The 17,110-nt window shown below is 42.0% G+C and overlaps 1 protein-coding gene across 10 annotated transcripts in view; it reads right to left on the reverse strand.

Annotated features, from left to right (window-relative positions):
* Window positions 1-17,110, reverse strand: part of RCAN3 (RCAN family member 3) — a 38,681-nt gene that overhangs the window by 14,617 nt on the left and 6,954 nt on the right. For 7 of the 10 annotated variants that reach the window (XR_001345652.2, XR_002826575.1, XM_014446475.2 and 4 more), the window contains exon 2: window positions 16,160-16,414. Coding sequence is in view for 8 of the 10 variants with exons in the window: in XM_014446475.2 (XP_014301961.1) it covers window positions 16,160-16,354 (195 nt within the window). In the remaining 2 variants the exon portion in view is untranslated. Of the gene's footprint in view, window positions 1-16,159; window positions 16,417-17,110 lie in introns of all 10 variants that reach the window. The other 3 variants (XM_023745431.1, XM_023745432.1, XM_023745429.1) reach the window with 2 other exon arrangements.

Raw genomic sequence — 17,110 nt, forward strand, 5'->3', positions numbered from 1 at the left:
TGTAAAAGGGTGATGGTTGCACATTTACTTCTGATAAGATAATGGACATCCCATAAAATCTAAACCACTGGCCACTCTGCTTTCTCGGGGGTCACTTAGTATAATTCAGCCTAAAAACCAACCCGAGGCTTTTCCTGTTACAAATATAAGTTTCCCACAAAATATAGACCAGAAGCTGCCAGCCTCCGTAGGCGGAAGTCACCTGTATAATAATCAGCAGTAAAATGACTACAGGTAACCTGCACCTAAAATATGCAAGGACAACATGTAACCCACAACTTTCTTGGGGGTTCAAGAAGAGCACCCCATAGCTGGGCAAGAGGCTTATTAAGCTCACGGAAGGAGAAGGGTGGAAAAGGGCTGACAGGAAGGTCGGATACAGGAGTAAAGGATGAGGATGGCAGCTAAGGGACCTTTCTGGAACTACTCTCTGTTCCCCACCTGGAAGCAGAGGAGAGGTTTAATAATGTCACGGAGGAACAAATTATGAAAACAATTTGCTGTACTTTTTGCCTTGGACTAACAAAGCCTGGGGCCCCCACCGACTCCTGCACGTTAAGAGGCACAATTTCATTGTGGAGAAGGAGCCATGCAGCAGGGAAGTGACCTCTGGCATCTCCAGGCAAGAGGTTTTCACACCCTCTGTCTTTCTGTGGATCTGAGAGGAACTCCGTCTCTCCAGCACCCAGAGGCTGCAGGTCCCTCGGTGCCAGCGGCAGTCTCCGCTTCTGCCTGGGGACGGCACAGCTGAAGGGCCTCCTATACAGTGGTCGGCTAACTCATTAGTCAACAGAGCCAAATATCAACAGTACGACGATTGAAATTTCTTTTGAGAGCCAAATTTTTTAAACTTAAACTATATAGGTAGGTACATTGTTATTAACTTAATTAGGGTGCTCCTAAGGCATAGGAAGAGCCACACTCAAGGGGCCAAAGAGCCGCATGTGGCTCGCGAGCCGCAGTTTGCCGACCACTGTCTAGGTCTGTCCCTAGGATCACTGCTGACTAAACAGCCGAAGGGACAGACTTCCCGGTCAGAAAAAAAGCACATGCTTCCAGGCCTGGTGAATTAAAAATGTGACTCTGATCATCTGAGCACAAGTTCCAGAACTAAGCCCAAAAGTGCTAGAGGGGAGCAGAACACACACATTTTAAATTCTCCTATAACCTTTGGCCGATAGCATTTATATTGCCTTCAACACCATAAAGCAGCATAAAAATGAAAAGAAGGCATATGTACTACTATTTGTAATAATTTAAACAATAAAATTTAAAAAATAAATAAAAATTGAAAAAAATGAATTAAAATTAAAAAATAAAATACTGCCTATTCAATATTGATTTTTTTCTGTTTTAATGGTTACCATGTTTATAAATATACTAGTGGCCTGGTGCATGGATTTGTGCACATTAAAGGAAATTACTTAGAAGAAATATTTTAATAGCACTATTCGCCCTTTATAATAGAAGTGTCAGAGATGAAAGAAAATTAGTAAAATGTATATGAAAATAATATATAAATTGATTAATAAACAATAACAAGATATAACAACAAAGATATGACACAAACCAAAAACATGATATAAAAACATTGATAAAAACAATGATTGATAAATTAACTTATTCTAATATCTCCCTATACATCACATTAAGAGTAAAAACACTTTCAGACTGCTTGACTAATTTCCCTTGTGATGAAGTATTTACAACTTTAACGTCACATGCTCTTTGAACTCGAGAGAAAGCAACATATAACTGACCATGTCTGAAAATGGGTTCAGGTAGGACTCTTCCTACTCTGTCTAGAGTTTGTCCTTGTGATTTATTAATAGTCATTGCAAATGCTGGCATCTCGGGAAACTGTCTTTGAATCAATTTAAATGGGAGGCCAGTGTCAGACGGGGACAAATTAATTATTGGAATCAGAACAACCTCTCCTTCCGCAGATCCTGTTAATACTTCAGCTTTGATTATGTTAGGTCGCAAACTTTTGATAATAAATCTAGTACCCTTACAAAGACCCCATCTACTATTAAGATTTCTCAGTAGCATGATTGCACCTACTTTCAATTTTAATTTATGACATGGCATTCCCGAAGGAGTAATACTATTAAGAAATTTTATGGGAAAATATTCCTTTTTGGCATCATCTGTTGAATTGATGGAATCATCACCCAAATAAGTGTGAAAATCTCCATCAAGTATATCCAAAATTTCTTCATTTAATTTATGAACGTGCTTATTTTTTGGACAAAGAATCACGTTTAGACATATTTTTAATATTATCTATAGATATACTATATCTAAAGATAGCTTCAATAATAGATCCATTACAAATCATCTCACGGGGGATTTCAATAATATCCATTCCTAAGTGAAAACTACTATCAAGTTTGCCATCTCCAAGTGTTACTAACCATCCACTATAAGCAGAATCCTCTGATCTCATATTTGTTTTAAGAGACAACTGTCTGAGGCATCCCCAAACACTACAGTACTTTAAACTCATTTGTACTATGGCCGATCGCATAGCAGTTGGTCTTCAGATACATTCTGTCGACGACCCCGGCTTCTTTTGGCTTCAGGATGTCAACAAAAACAACAAAATTCATGATCGACAATGACAGATCGAAACAAATGCGTGTGATTGGCGCCAGCGAGAGCTTTATATGTATAATATGCACGAGTCAACGTTTATTTTTAGATTGCTAGTGTGCGTCATATGTACTGGCCGGTTGGACAGACAGACGGTCGGTCACTTAGCCTTTATATATATAGATAGATACTCTGCCTTATTGGAACATAAATTCTTAAAGGACTATCATCCCCCCACCCCCCCAGACCTGAAATATTCCCTATACCATCTACAAGCAGGTGGTCAAACCAATGATAAATCATTTTTGATGGGAACAAACTACAGATTGGTATGAGGGTGGGGATGAAAATATTCCTAATTGGAGTTTTGGTTACATGAGCAGATACTGTCAAAATGCACCAAAGTGCATACTTCAGATGCATACATTTTATTGTGAGTTTTGCCAAATTATTTTTTAAAAAAGTATAAGGGAAAACAAGAGAAGGTATGGGGTGAGGTGGCCACATTGGCTGCAAAGACAGAGGGAGCACCTGGGCCTCAGCACTGCTGTGCAGCCTGTGGAGGAAAGAGCCCCACATGTGGCAACCACGGATCTGGCTGGGAGCAGGGGAAGGTGGCTTTGATCAGCTATTTTCCATCTTCAGTGAGGACAAACACGGCTAGTAGTAACTGCTATAGGATAACAATTGCTAGTAGTAATTCTGGTTATAAAAATGTCTCCCTTTTCTCCTATGACTGCTTGCAGGGCAGATGTGTGCACAATGCAGAAGTCATTTTCAAGCAGTTTGGGGTCGATTGCTAGCCTCAAAACACCTCAACAGCCCAGCCTGCCACTTAAGGAGGGGAATGAGCTCTGCAACCGCAGCTACCACCCAATTACATTAATAGCTAAGCTGCTTAGGCAGCAGACAGGGTGTCTACCAGAGGAGTCCCTACAGAGCCCGTCTCTGTCTGTCTCTGTCTCTCCCCCTCCCTCCCTCTCTCAGATACAAAGGAACTGCACTCAATCAATGATACTCAAGCCCTGCAGGCCACCTGCAGCCCATGGGTCAGCAAGAGCACCTGTCAGTTGGTGTTCTGGGACTATCACTGGGAGAGCACAATCCTCAAACCATAGCTGTGAGGACGAATGAGATGCCAGATCTAGACAGTCCCCCACCAGAAGCAAGGCTCCCCCAACTTTAGCTTAAAGGTGTTTTTGGGTGTTTACTGAAAAAAGCAGAGAAGACAGATGACAAAGCCCCTGGAGGAAAGTGCAGATGAAATAGAACAGGGGAGAGAGCAAACAAGAGAATCTGCCTCCTGCTCAAGGTGCCCCCTCGCTGAGCTGGTTGGTGGGCATCCCGAAGAGGCAGTCAGGTTACAGGTGGGCAAAATGACCTCATCCTGACTCAAGATGGCTCACCAAACAGGCTTGCAAACTCATCCAGGCACTTGGACTCAAACATACAGGTTTTAAAAAATATATATATTTTTTTTATTGATTTCAAACAGAAAGGGACAGGGAGAGACAGAAACAACAATGATGAGAAAGAATGATTGGTTGCCTCCTGCACACACCCTACTGGGGATTGAGCCTGCAACCTTGACCGGAATTGACCTTGGGGCTCTTGAGTCCATAGGCCGACACTATCCACTGAACCAAACTGGCTAGGGCTCAAACATACAGTTTTGATCTAAGATGAGAAAACACACATGTGGGTTCTTCCTCTGAAAACCATGCACAGGAAAAGGAAACAGTTTCAGTTCCCAGCACTCAGATTTCCGTTGTCCAAGTCGGTACCATCTATCCATGCCGGCTGCCCAGCGGTCTGTGAGCCCACTCTCCAGGATGACTACCTGAACCTTCACTTTCTCCTTCTTGTTCTCCCTGTCCATGAGTAGGAAAGACTGGGGAAGTCCCTCTTCCCTGATCTTGAACTTAATGTCCAGCCTCAGGATGGTGCGTGCCAGCCTGTAGAAGCTCCACTGGCCCAGACAACGTGGCCAATGTGGTGGTCTTTTCTGTGACGCTGGGGACACAGCACTCACTGATGAACATACTAAACCAGTGATGGCGAACCTTTTGAGCTCGGCGTGTCAGCATTTTGAGAAACCCTAACTTAACTCTGGTGCTGTGTCACATATAGAAATTTTTTGATATTTGCAACCATAGTAAAACAAAGACTTATATTTTTGATATTTATTTTATATGTTTAAATGCCATTTAACAAAGAAAAATCAACCAAAAAAATGAGTTCGCGTGTCACCTCTGACACGCGTGTCATAGGTTCGCCATCACTGGACTAAACCCTCCTCCACACCTGAGAGAGGATGTGGAGGACACTGCCCATCCTTGAGAATAGGAAGCTCTCTGCTCTTCGGCTATGAGCATGGACAAAAGACTCCTTTCTGCATCCAGTAACAGAACGTTCACGTCCTCGTTCTGAAACCACAAAGGAAAGACCTCAGGAGCAAACCACAACCTGGACAGGTAACTTCAGGAAGGTCTTATGGCTTCTACCAGCCACGTATCTTCTCAAGTCACAGAAGTCTGGAGCTAGGCTGTCTGAGGCCGACTCCTGGCTCTATTATACAGCTGTGTGACGTTGGGCAAGCTGTACCGACAGCTTCTTTACCTGCTGATGCGGGTAATAAAAGCACCCAGTTCACTGGGTTACTGTTGAGGACAGAAAGAGTGAATACTTAAAGCTCTTAGCACAGTAAGTTGGGAGCACGAATACTATTATGAACAGATACAGGGTAGAGCTGCTGCAATAGTCCACTTGCTATTTGTGGTAACAAAACTAGGCGCTCTTCTGCATGGTGTGGACTCCCCTGGCAGGTGAATGCACCGCGATGACACCACATGAACTAGACAGCAGGTACCATGGGGGCTGCCAATGGAGGCCTCCCACTGCTGGAGCCGTCGGGTGGGAGACGTGCCCTCCCAGGAGACGCGCACTCAGTGGGTGATACTGTGCACCCGATTAATGAGATCGGGGTCTATCTTCTCAGGACTCTTCAGAACTTGACCTATGAACTCTGGCCCTTGAAAGCTCCTCTGTTATCACACTGTGACACTCTGCTATGAACTTGGGGCTTGAATTGAGGAAGATAGCAGGGATTTTTTTGGTAGTAGTTATATTCAAATTCTACACATTGAAAGAATATAGTTTTCACTTCAGTGGCTTTTAAACTTATTAATTTTGCTTTTTGTTTTGTTAGCTATTTAGTATTATTATTATTTTTTAATTTTTAAATTGATCTTAGAAAGAGAGGAAGGGCGAGGGAGAGGAACAACAATGTGAGAAACATCGATTGGTTGCCTCCCATATGCACCCCAACTGGGGAACAAATTCGAAACCTGGGCATGTACCCTGACCGAGAATCGAACCAGTGACCTTTTGGTGCATGGGACAACACTCAACCAACTGAGCCACACCAGCCAGGGCCTGTTTGCTATTTATTAAAATCAACTGTTTGCTGGTTGAGCATTGACCTATGAACCAGGAGGTCATGGTTTGATTCCCAGTCAGGGCACATGCCCAGGTTGTGGGCTCGATCCCGTGTTGGGTGTGCAGGAGGCAGCCAATCAATGACTCTCTCATTGTTGATATTTCTTTCTCTCTCTCTTTCTCTCTCTCTTCCTCTCTGAAATAAAAATATATTTTAAAAAATCAAATCAACTGTTTGATGAGGGCATCGAAAATGCTTTGCTCTTCATGTATTCATGGTGCCAAGCTGGCAAAGGAGAATGGTAAGCCACCTAAAGCAAATGGAAATGGCTGATAGGAAGCTTTTAATTAAAGCACACAGGAAAATGTGGAGCAGCAATACGGAATTCTCCACTGAGGTCAGTTATGCACAAAGATCAAAACACGTTTGCTTCTTGGTCTTGCCCATGTGCTTAGTGATTGGCAGTAACCTGAAGATTCCATTTCTTTGGTCTCCATGCAGATCTGTCTTGGATCCTTTCTCACTGTTCATCCATTCACTCATTCATGCAGGTCCGGCACTATCCCAGGTGCTGAGAAACAAATGCTGATTGTGCGATGCATTCCAGGGTAGAAGTTTGTCGTCTTCTTAGTGGTGTTTCCTTCATGAACATTAGAGGATGAAGGTGATTTTTCAAGTTAGGGACCCACCTTTCCAAAGACATGTAGATTTGAGAAAATGCCAGAAACAACCCTGGGAAGGAACTTAAATGTATTATTATTATTTTTAAAAAATGCTTGTGTGCTTTTATTTTGTTTTTGGTTAACCCTCACCCGAGTGTATTTTTCCATTGACTTTGAGAGAGAGTGGAAGGAAGGGGGTGACAGAGAAACATTGATGTGAGAGAGACACATCGATTGGTTGTCTCCCGCATGTGCCCTGACCAGGGCCTGGATTGAGCGTACCACTGAGGTATGTGCCCATGAATGGAATTGAACCTGGGACTCTTCCGTTCACGGGATGACACTCTATCCACTGAGCCAAACTGGCTAGGGCTAAATGTACTACTTGTTCTTTTAAGAAGAATAAGGCATACTTCCTCTTCCTGAACATTCAGTCCACAAGCCTTTAGGTGAGGCCAAGTAAGGGAAGTGTGTCCGTGCTGATGGGAAGTGGAGAGTTGCAGTGGCCCAGAGCCGTCCATGTGGGGTAAGGAAGGGATCATCTGGCATGGGGTGCTGGAGCACAGGCGGGGTGAGGCGGGTGTCCACATGCTATCAGCCGTGGGCAAACTACGGCCCGCGGGCCGGATCCGGCCCTTTTGAAATGAATAAAACTAAAAAAAAAAAAGGACCGTACCCTTTTATGTAATGATGTTTACTTTGAATTTATATTAGTTCACACAAACACTCCATCCATGCTTTTGTTCCGGCCCTCCGGTCCAGTTTAAGAACCCATTGTGGCCCTCGAGTCAAAAAGTTTGCCCACCCCTGTGCTAGATCATATGGTAGTTCTATGCTTAAATTCTGTTTAAAAAATATTTTAAACATGTTTTTATTGATTTTAGGGGAGGGGGAGAGAGGGAGGGAGGGAGAGAAAGAGAAAGAGAGAGAAACATCAATGAGAGAATCATCGGTCGGTTGCCTCTTGTACTCAAGAGGCCAGGGATCAAACCCCCAACCTGGGTATGTGCCCTGACTGGGAATTGAACCAGCAACCTTTTGGAGCACAGGACGATGCTTAACCGCCTGAGCCAACCAGCCAGGGTGATGCTTAAATTTTTTAAGAAACCGCCACACTGTTTTCCACAGCAGCGGCACCATTTTGCACTCCCACCAGCAGTGCATAAGGGTTCTAATTCTCCACATCCTTGCCAACACTTTCCTGTTTTTATAATTTTTTATAATAGCCATCCTAATGGGTGTGAAGTGGTTATCTCATTGTGATTCTGATGTGTATTTCCCTAATTATTAGTGATGTTGAACATATTTTCATGTACTTATTGGTGATGTATGTATTTTCTTCGGAGAAATGTCTATTTAAGTCCTTTGCCCATTATTCAGTTGGGTTGTTTTTGTTGTTGTTGAGTTTTAGGAGCTCTTTCATATACTCTGGATATTAATCCCTTATCAGACATATGATTTGAAAATGTTTTCTCTCATTTTGTAGGTTGCCTTTTCACTTAATAGTGACCTTTGATGCACACATTTTTATTTTTAGAGAGGGAGAGGGATAGAGAGATAGAAACATTGATTAGAGAGAAACATCATCAAGCAGCTGACTCCTACATGCACCCCAGTGGGGACTGAGCCCGAAACCTGGGCATGTGCCCTGACTGGGAATCAAACCAGTGACCTCTTGGTTCCTAGGTCGACATTCAACCACTGAGCCACACCAGCAAGGTGTGATGCACACATTTTTAAAAAATGTATCTTTATTGTTGAAAGTATTACAGATGATGATGCACACATTTTTTATTGTGATGAAGTCCTATTTACTTTTTCTATTGTTGCCCGAGCTTTTGGCATATCCAAGAAATTATGCCAAATTCAATGTCAAAAAGCTCTTCCTCTATGCTTCTTCTAAGAATTTTACCTCTTACATTTAGGTCTTTGATCCATTCTGAATTAATTTTTGATTATAGTACAAGGTAAGGGTCCAACTTTATTCTTTTGCATGTAAATATCTAGTTTTCCCAGCACCACTTGTTGAAAAGATTGCTCTTTTCCTATTGAATGGTCTTGGCAACATCATTAAAAATCATTTGACAACATAGGCAAGGGTTCATTTATTGGCACTCTATTCTATTCTATTCTATTCCATTGGTCAATTTATCTGTCTTTTCTTTTTTTTTTAATCCTCACCCAAGAATATTTTTCCCATTGATTTTCAGAGGGAAAAAGTGGGGGAGGGAGAGAGAGAAACATCGATATGATTGGTTGCCTTCTACATGCATCCTGACCAGGGCCAGGGATTGAACCTGCAACCCAGGTATGTGCCCTTGACCAGAATCTAACCCAAAACTCTTTGGTGGGCAGGCCAATGCTCTAACCACTGAGCCATGCAGGCCAGGGCAATATGTCTGTCTTAACGCCAGTACCTCACTGGTTTATTTTTTATTTTTATTAAGATATAATTGACATATAAGTTCCATACTGTTTTGACCTCTGTAGCTTTGTACTAAGTTTTTTTTAAAAAATATATTTTATTGATTTTTTACAGAGAGGAAGGGAGAGGGATAGAGAGTTAGAAACATCGATGAGAGAGAAATATCGATCAGCTGCCTCCTGCACACTTCCCACTGGGGATGTGCCCGCAACCAAGGTACATGCCCTTGACCGGAATCGAACCCGGGACCCTTGAGTCTGCAGGTCGACGCTCCATCCACTGAGCCAAACCGGTTAGGGCTTGCACTAAGTTTTGAAATCGGGACGTGTGAGCCCCCCAACTTTGTTCTTTTTTCAAGATTGTTTTGGCTAGTTGGGGGTCTCTTGAGATTCCATATGAATTTTAGAATGAATTATTCTATTTCTGCAAGAAATGTCATTGGGATTTTGATAAGAATTGCATTGAATTTGTAGATTGCTTTTGGTGGTACTGACATCTGAACAATATTAAATCTTCCAGCTCATGGACATAGTATGGCTTTCCATTTATTTATAGCCAGAATAGCACTACAAATTCAATTAAACAAGTATTTACTGAAATCTTATTACATTCAAGGCACTATTAAAAATACAGTTCACTAAACAGAAACATTCTTCCTCTAAATCCCTTTTTCAATTCCCAAATTTAAAACAAATTACTTCCTCAAAGAAGGACTTACTTCTTCTGGATTGAAGGTTGTGTCAGAAAACACGCAATTGATTTAGTCTAAAAACCAGAGAATCAGTGTATCCAGTTAACTTCCAAAGACCATTTACTTTTCTTAAATAACACTCTTCTTTAAATGGAGGGTGAAGAACCAAATGCTTGATAGAAAGATTTATATTGTACATATAATTATACAGACCACAAAAGAATTTGGGCCAGTGTATCTGAGCTCATAATTTCAGATGAAATCTCTGATGCATTACCTAACCTCACTCAGCTGATAATTCTGTTTCTTCATCACAGCACTAATCCTCAACGACCATCTTATGGAATCTATTCATTCGATAAACATCTAATAGATGTTGCCTAGTACTGAGAACTGCATTAGGTGCTAAGTGGCACAGAGAGAGCAAGTAGAGACGTTTTCATATACCCCAACCATCATCATTAGAAAACAACTCAGAAATATAGCCAGAGGAAAAAAATATTTTAGAATATAATAGAAGTAATCCTGTTATTTGCAGATTTTTAATATTTCCTACAACTTTTGTAATATCATACTATGTTAGTGTAGTTTTGGTAATCTATAATAATAAAAGGGTAATATGCAAATCGACTAAACGGCTGAGCAGTGAGGGCTGAGGCAGCCGCCAGGGCTGCAAAGGCCTACTCTTGCACAAATTTTGTGCATCGGGCCTCTAGTATTATTATACTTAAAATCCTTTTTTTCTTGAAATATTAATGTTTATTGCATGTAACATTATTTAAAGTTGGTTTTCTTGAGATATTAAGGTGTACTGCATGTAACATTATTATATTTAAGATCGTCTTTCTTGAAATATTAAAAAATAAAATAAAAATAAAGTGAGTTATAGGAGATACATATCCTATATAATAAAAGGCAAATATGCAAATCGACCGAACGGTGGAATGACCGGTTGCTATGACATGCACTGACCACCGGGGGGCAAATGCTCAATGCAGGAGCTGCCCCGTGGTGGTCAGTGAGCTCCCATAGTGAGAGTACCACTCAGCCAGAGGCCGGGCTCATGGCTGGCGAGCACAGCGGCAGCGCTAAGGACCCCTGAGGGGTCCCGGACTGCAAGAGGGTGCAGGCCAGGCTGATGGACCCCTCCTCCCCCAGTGCATGAATGTTGTGCACCGGGCCTCTAGTATATAATATATATGATAGATGTACATATATATCACACATACATATGCATATATATCATGTATACTAATCCATGATAATTTCTATGTTTGAAAATATTTTTTTCAGTCTGTGATCAGTCTTGTAACTTTATATGTTGTTTATTATTAAACAGAACCTTAAAATTAGAAAAAAAGAAAAAAGAAAACTCAGATCAAATGTCCTCTGGTGAGCGGATCAGTAGAGACATTTTCGGGCAGTACTTTGTGAAGGGACTATAATCCAAAAGCCATATGCATTTTTTAATAAAGTTAGTCCCCATCAACAACATTGCTTTTCATTAACATTTACTGAGTCCCCTCAGACACACAGACCTAAAAGAGAGGAAACAGTCCTAGTTCTTACATTATAAAAACCTAAGTTGTATTTTTAAAATTTATTTATTGATTTGAGAGAGGAAAGGTGTGAAAGAGAGAGAGACATCGATCTGTTGTTACACTTATTTATGTATTCATTGGTTGATTCTTGTATGTGCCTTGACCAGGGATCGAACTTGTAACCTTGGTGTATCAGGACCATGCTCTAACCAGTTGAGCTACCTGGCCAGGCCTCTATGCTGTATTTTAAAAACCTCTCATGTTCAAATCAGAAGCCTGCTTATTTTTTTCTTATTTTAAGGAAGGAAAAGCTAGGGTTAAAAACGAGCAAGTAAATAAAAAAATCATATTGGGAAAAATCCAAATCTGTTACAGAAAAATTAGGTACTAAACCTGCAGCCCTCCCGATGGAGCTACTGCTTAGCTGAGCAAATGCATGAAAACTAACACCCATGCTGCTGCAGAAAAATAAATGAAGAGATAAGGCTTTTCCTCAGTTTATTTTTCTTACGGTTTATTATATTCTTTACTTTTCTTTCCCCACCGCACACACACTATTTTCAAGAAACATTAATGAAAATGTAGAGCCAAGGTCTAGCAATCTAAAATGAAGAGTCTCCTGTACATTAAAATGGTACCTGTTATTTGGTCTACTATTCAGAAGAGGTTAAAAGCTCATTCCAACAATTACAAAATTATAAAGATAAAAAGCTCTTTAAGTCAGAAATAAAAACAACCTAAGATTCTTTTGAAAATAAAGCATTTAATTGCAATCACAATGATCCTGCCTATAATCCCCCAGAAATGGTTTTTGTTTTGCTTTGTTCTTTGCATGTATGTGGATGACCTGCATAAATGGGTTATTCTGGAAAAATTACAGCAGAATAAGACACTGACTGTGAGAAGAAAAAGGTAAAGAAAACATTTGATTCTCTTCACATTTCTTATCCATTGATGATTCACATAATTTTATTATATAAACATTTTATATTTTACAGTTTCCAGTGTATAACTATTAAGGTTTTAATATAAAACCAGAGGCCCGGTGCATGAAATTTGTGCACTCGGGAGGGAGGGGGTCCCTCAGCCCGGCCTGCGCCCTCTCACAGTCCAGGAGCCCTTGGGGGATGTCTGACTGCCGGCTTAGATCCACTCACTGGGGAGCGGGCCTAAGCCAGCAGTTGGACATCCTTAGCGCTGCTGCAGAGGCAGCAGAGGCTCCCACCACCGCCGCTGCGCTCGCCAGTCGTGAGCCCGGCTTCTGGCTGAGCGGCGCTCCCCCTGTGGGAGTGCACTGACCACCGGGGGCAGCTCCTGCATTGAGCGTCTGCCCCCTGGTGGTCAGTGTGCATCATAGACACCGGTTGTTCCGCCGTCGGGCCGAAACCGGCTCTCCGACATCCCCGGAGGGGTCCCAGATTGCAAGAGGGTGCAGGCCAGGCCGAGGGACCCCACTGGTGCAAGATTGGGGCCAGGGAGGGACACGGGAGGTTGGCCAGCCAGGGAGGGACCATGGAAGGGCTTCAGGGTCCAGCCCGTCTCACTCAGTTCGGATCGGCTGGACCCCAGCAGCAAGCTAACCTACTGGTCGGAGCGTCTGCCCCCTGGTGGTCAATGCATATCATAGTGACTGGTTGACTGTCTGCCCCTTGGTGGTCAGTGCACATCATAGCGAGCGACTGAGTGGCCTTAGCATATCATTAGCATATTACACTTTGACTGGTTGAATGGCTGACCGGATGACCAGACACTTAGCATATTAGGCTTTTACTATATAGGATTTACTATGACTAAGAAGTGTAAATTACTTGAAATCCACTGAACTGCTACTAGAATTTCTGCTGATATGATTTCCAATAGACATTTAGGTTAGATACAGGGAAGGGAAAGATGGGTTTATAGTTTTGAGTACAAAAAACCCAAGAGTTTATTCTTGTGTTATTATTAATTATTGTATTATTTATTTGTATTACAATTATAAACCTATTTTTGCCCACCCCTGTATAGTTTTTTTTTTTAATGAAAAACCAATAAGAATTCACTGCTTTGGCAAGTTAAAAAATTTTCTAGGCTACAGTTAAAAAAGAAAAGTTGGAACCGATAATATAGTAAAGTTTCTGGAATGAATTCTTATGAAAAAAAAAATATATGTGTGTGTGTGTGTGTATATATATATATATATATATATATATATATATATTTTTTTTTTTTACAAAAGAGTTTATTTGACCCCAAATTCAAAATTGCCCAAGTAGCAAAATCTAAAGTGCTCCAGATGAATATCATTTTAAGATAAACTAGTAGCATATGTGCTTCTCACAACAAATAAACAAGGTTAATGTAATTATATGAAAATTTAGAGTTCTTAGGAAGTATGAGAAAATTAGGATCGGATTATTTCAAAATTTCTATATTATGACTGAACATGGGAAAGAAAACAGCATTTGTAAATGAAAACAAACCCAAAAGATAAAAAATTGGCGGCTGTATTCCGGCCCCCTTGTTCCACTTTTGGGTCTGCAGCATCTCCAGGCCCGTTTGCTGCTCCAGCATCCTCTCTCCTAACTGGCTCCCTGCTGCAGGCTCTCCTTCCTCCACGGCCTCACATGCTGTCAGGTAATCTTCCTAACGCATAATTCTGATCATCACTCGTTGCTCAGAAGGTTATTTACCACAGAAGGGCCAGCTCCTGAGCTTTGCAGGATGCCCCACACTCACTTTCCTGCCCGATTTCTCTTTTTTTAAAGAAAATGAATTTTCACCTGGCCAGTGTGGCTCAGTGGTTGAGTGTCAATCTATGAACCAGGAAGTCATGGATGGCTTCCCCATCAAGGCACATGTGGGCTCAATCCCCAATATGGGGTGTGCAGGAGGTAGCCGATCAATGATTCTCTCTCATCACTGATGTTTCTACCTCTCTCCCTTCTCTCTTCCTCTCCGAAATCAATAAAATATATATTTAAAATAAATAAATAAATAAATTTTCTTTTTAAAAATTTTTGTTTATTAATTTTAGAGAGAGAAAAGTTGATTTGTTGTTCCACTTATTTATGCATTCATTCGTTGATTCTTGTATGTGCTCTGAACAGGGATCAAACCTGCCACCTTGGCGTATCAGGACAATGCTCTAACCAACTGAGCTACCCAGCCAGGGCCCTGGCCAGATTTCTCTTGCCTTTGGCTACATCTCACCTATGCACTAGCCACACGGAACTGCTTACTACTCGCTGAAGTGGTTGGTCCACCCTCTTCATGAATCAGCTCTTTCATTCATTTTCTTCCCTCTGGTCAGAACTCCCCTTCCTTTCCTCACTAACTTCCTACCCAACTCTCACAGCTCTACCCCAACGTCATCTCCCCATAAGAACTTTTATGCCAACTGGTTGTCACCCTCTCACCAATGTACTGTCAAGTGTCTCTAAAGGCACTGGGATTCCATCGTACATCAAACGACTTCTCTCCACTGCAGGACTGTCAACTGCCTCAGGCAGAAGCGGTTTCAGTTCCTGCTCTGTGCCCTGAAGCGACTGGCACGGTGCTCTACACAGTGGAGGCACTCAAGTATGTACTGAGTCAAACTATATGGGGTTCTGCTCCAAGGAAGTCACTGGGAGGAAACCAGTGACAGACACAAACTGAGAGGTCTGCTGATAGCACTGTGAGAGAAAGTCTCAAAACATGCCAAATTTGTAGCAATGGGAGAAATATTTTACTCCGGCAGGACTAAGTCCTATAGGCTTTTGTGAGGTCATGACAGAAAACACACAAAACCTCTCTCTTTCCAGGTAAATAATAAATGAACTAAAGGAAAGCAACGATTAAAAAATAACCATTTTGCCCAAGTCAAACTGTAGAAAGTAAAACAAGAAATATTAACAACTAGAGGCCTGGTGCATGAAATTCGAGCACAGGTGGGGTCCCTAGGCCTGGCCAATCGGGGCCAGGCCAATTGGGACCTGAAGGCCCTGGCAGGGTCGGGAGAGGAGGCGACAGTCGTTGGGCCGGGCGTGGAAGGAATGGACGCCGGACACCGACACCGCTTTTGGTGCCTCACCACCACACGGTTCCCCGCTTCCCTCTTCTCTCGCCGCCACACCGTCACTGCCAGCCAGGGGGAGGTTGGCCACCAGCCCCACCGCCACCCACCCGATTCCCCGGCCCCAATCAGGTGATCGGGGCCTGCCGCCTGGGGGGAGGGACGGTGGGAGGTTGGCCGGCCAGGGGAGGTTGGCTGCGGGAGCACACTGACCACCGGGGGCAGCTCCTGCATTGAGCGTCTGCCCCTGGTGGTCAGTGCATGTCATAGCAACTGGTTGTTCCGGTCATTCGGTCATAACGGTCACTCAGGCTTTTATATATATAGATTCTATTACAATGAAATCACACATAGTCCTAATTATTCAATTAGCCCCAGAAAAGAACTTTTGTGAATTTATTCCCAATTAATAGGAAGCCACACTAAAAATCAGTAGCTTTTTCTTAACTACAGGCTCCAAAAGTGGGTGAATGAATGAATAAATGCACTTAATAAAACCTGATTCACTATAAACCAGTGGTTCCCAAAATATTTGTGGGGAAGGAAATATGTCCTCTCTATTGCAGACTGACACTTATTACTATAAATAAAATGAAAAGAAAAAAACACTATAAAAATGCTGCAGCAAATGCGTAAAGGTTGATGATCTTTTCCGTACTTGTCATGGACCAGTAACAGACTCTGCAAATGGCAGCCATCTGCTCTGTTCCCCCCAGTCCACATACAGTCAACACACTACCAATGCAGGGAAAGGCAGGACGTGCGCCTACCTTCTGCTCTTGCACCTCAAACACTGCTTCATGGACACTGCAGGCAAAAAGAGAGGTGGGCAGATCACTTAAATCCATCATCTCTTCCAAGTCATCTTCATTTTCACCAAAAACCATCTCTTCTTCCTCTTCTTGGTCACTGGTACAGAGACCTGACTGGCTATCATTCCAAGATTTCATAGTGTCCCTCAGCATTTTCCCCTAAAAGCAGGTCTTCTCTGTTTTTAAAGTTCTAAGATGTCTACCAGGCATCTACTGTCAAAAAAAGAAAACAACAGAGGTAAGATTTTGAGCAAACAATGTTCCAATCAATTCTCAAGACAGCAACTCATCAAGGGAAACAATTTTATTCACTAAAGATAAGTCAGCATTTAAATCAGCTCATTAGTCTTCACAAATGAATTCTATATACACTAATTTGATTTGCTTAGCATATTTTGTGTAATATAGTTCACTGGCAATGATACAATACCAAAAAAAAAAAAAAACGGCAAAAAGTTTTCTAGTGAAATCGAGGGGGAAAAAGATAACAGAAAATGAGATACCATCAATATGTACGCTAGTTTACAAGCCGCGGGAAGGAAAATGTGAACCAGAACTGCCTTCACATATTTGTTGTGGGTTTTAGGTCTACAACATGGAAACCGCACAGCAGAATAAAACCCACACTGATTCACTCACCATCTGCAGCCTGAAATGTGGTCAGCGAGGAGCTGATGTTGCCTCTGTTAACCAATTTGTTCTTTTTGGATATACTCTCAAAGAATTAAGTTACAGAACTGAAAGTTCTATACAAAGTCAGTCCTTGTTAATATTAGAAATATTTACAGTAGGTAACATCTGTCATAGACAACAATCAAAATGATGTCCTTTTTCCGAACATTTAAAAAATCAAGAATTTTAACCCCAAAGCATGGAGCTGACCGAGTCCCTCTGCTAAACAGTGGGAGA

This window comes from Myotis lucifugus, unplaced genomic scaffold (assembly GCF_000147115.1).
Source record: "Myotis lucifugus unplaced genomic scaffold, Myoluc2.0 scaffold_541, whole genome shotgun sequence".
Lineage (NCBI taxonomy): Eukaryota > Metazoa > Chordata > Mammalia > Chiroptera > Vespertilionidae > Myotis > Myotis lucifugus.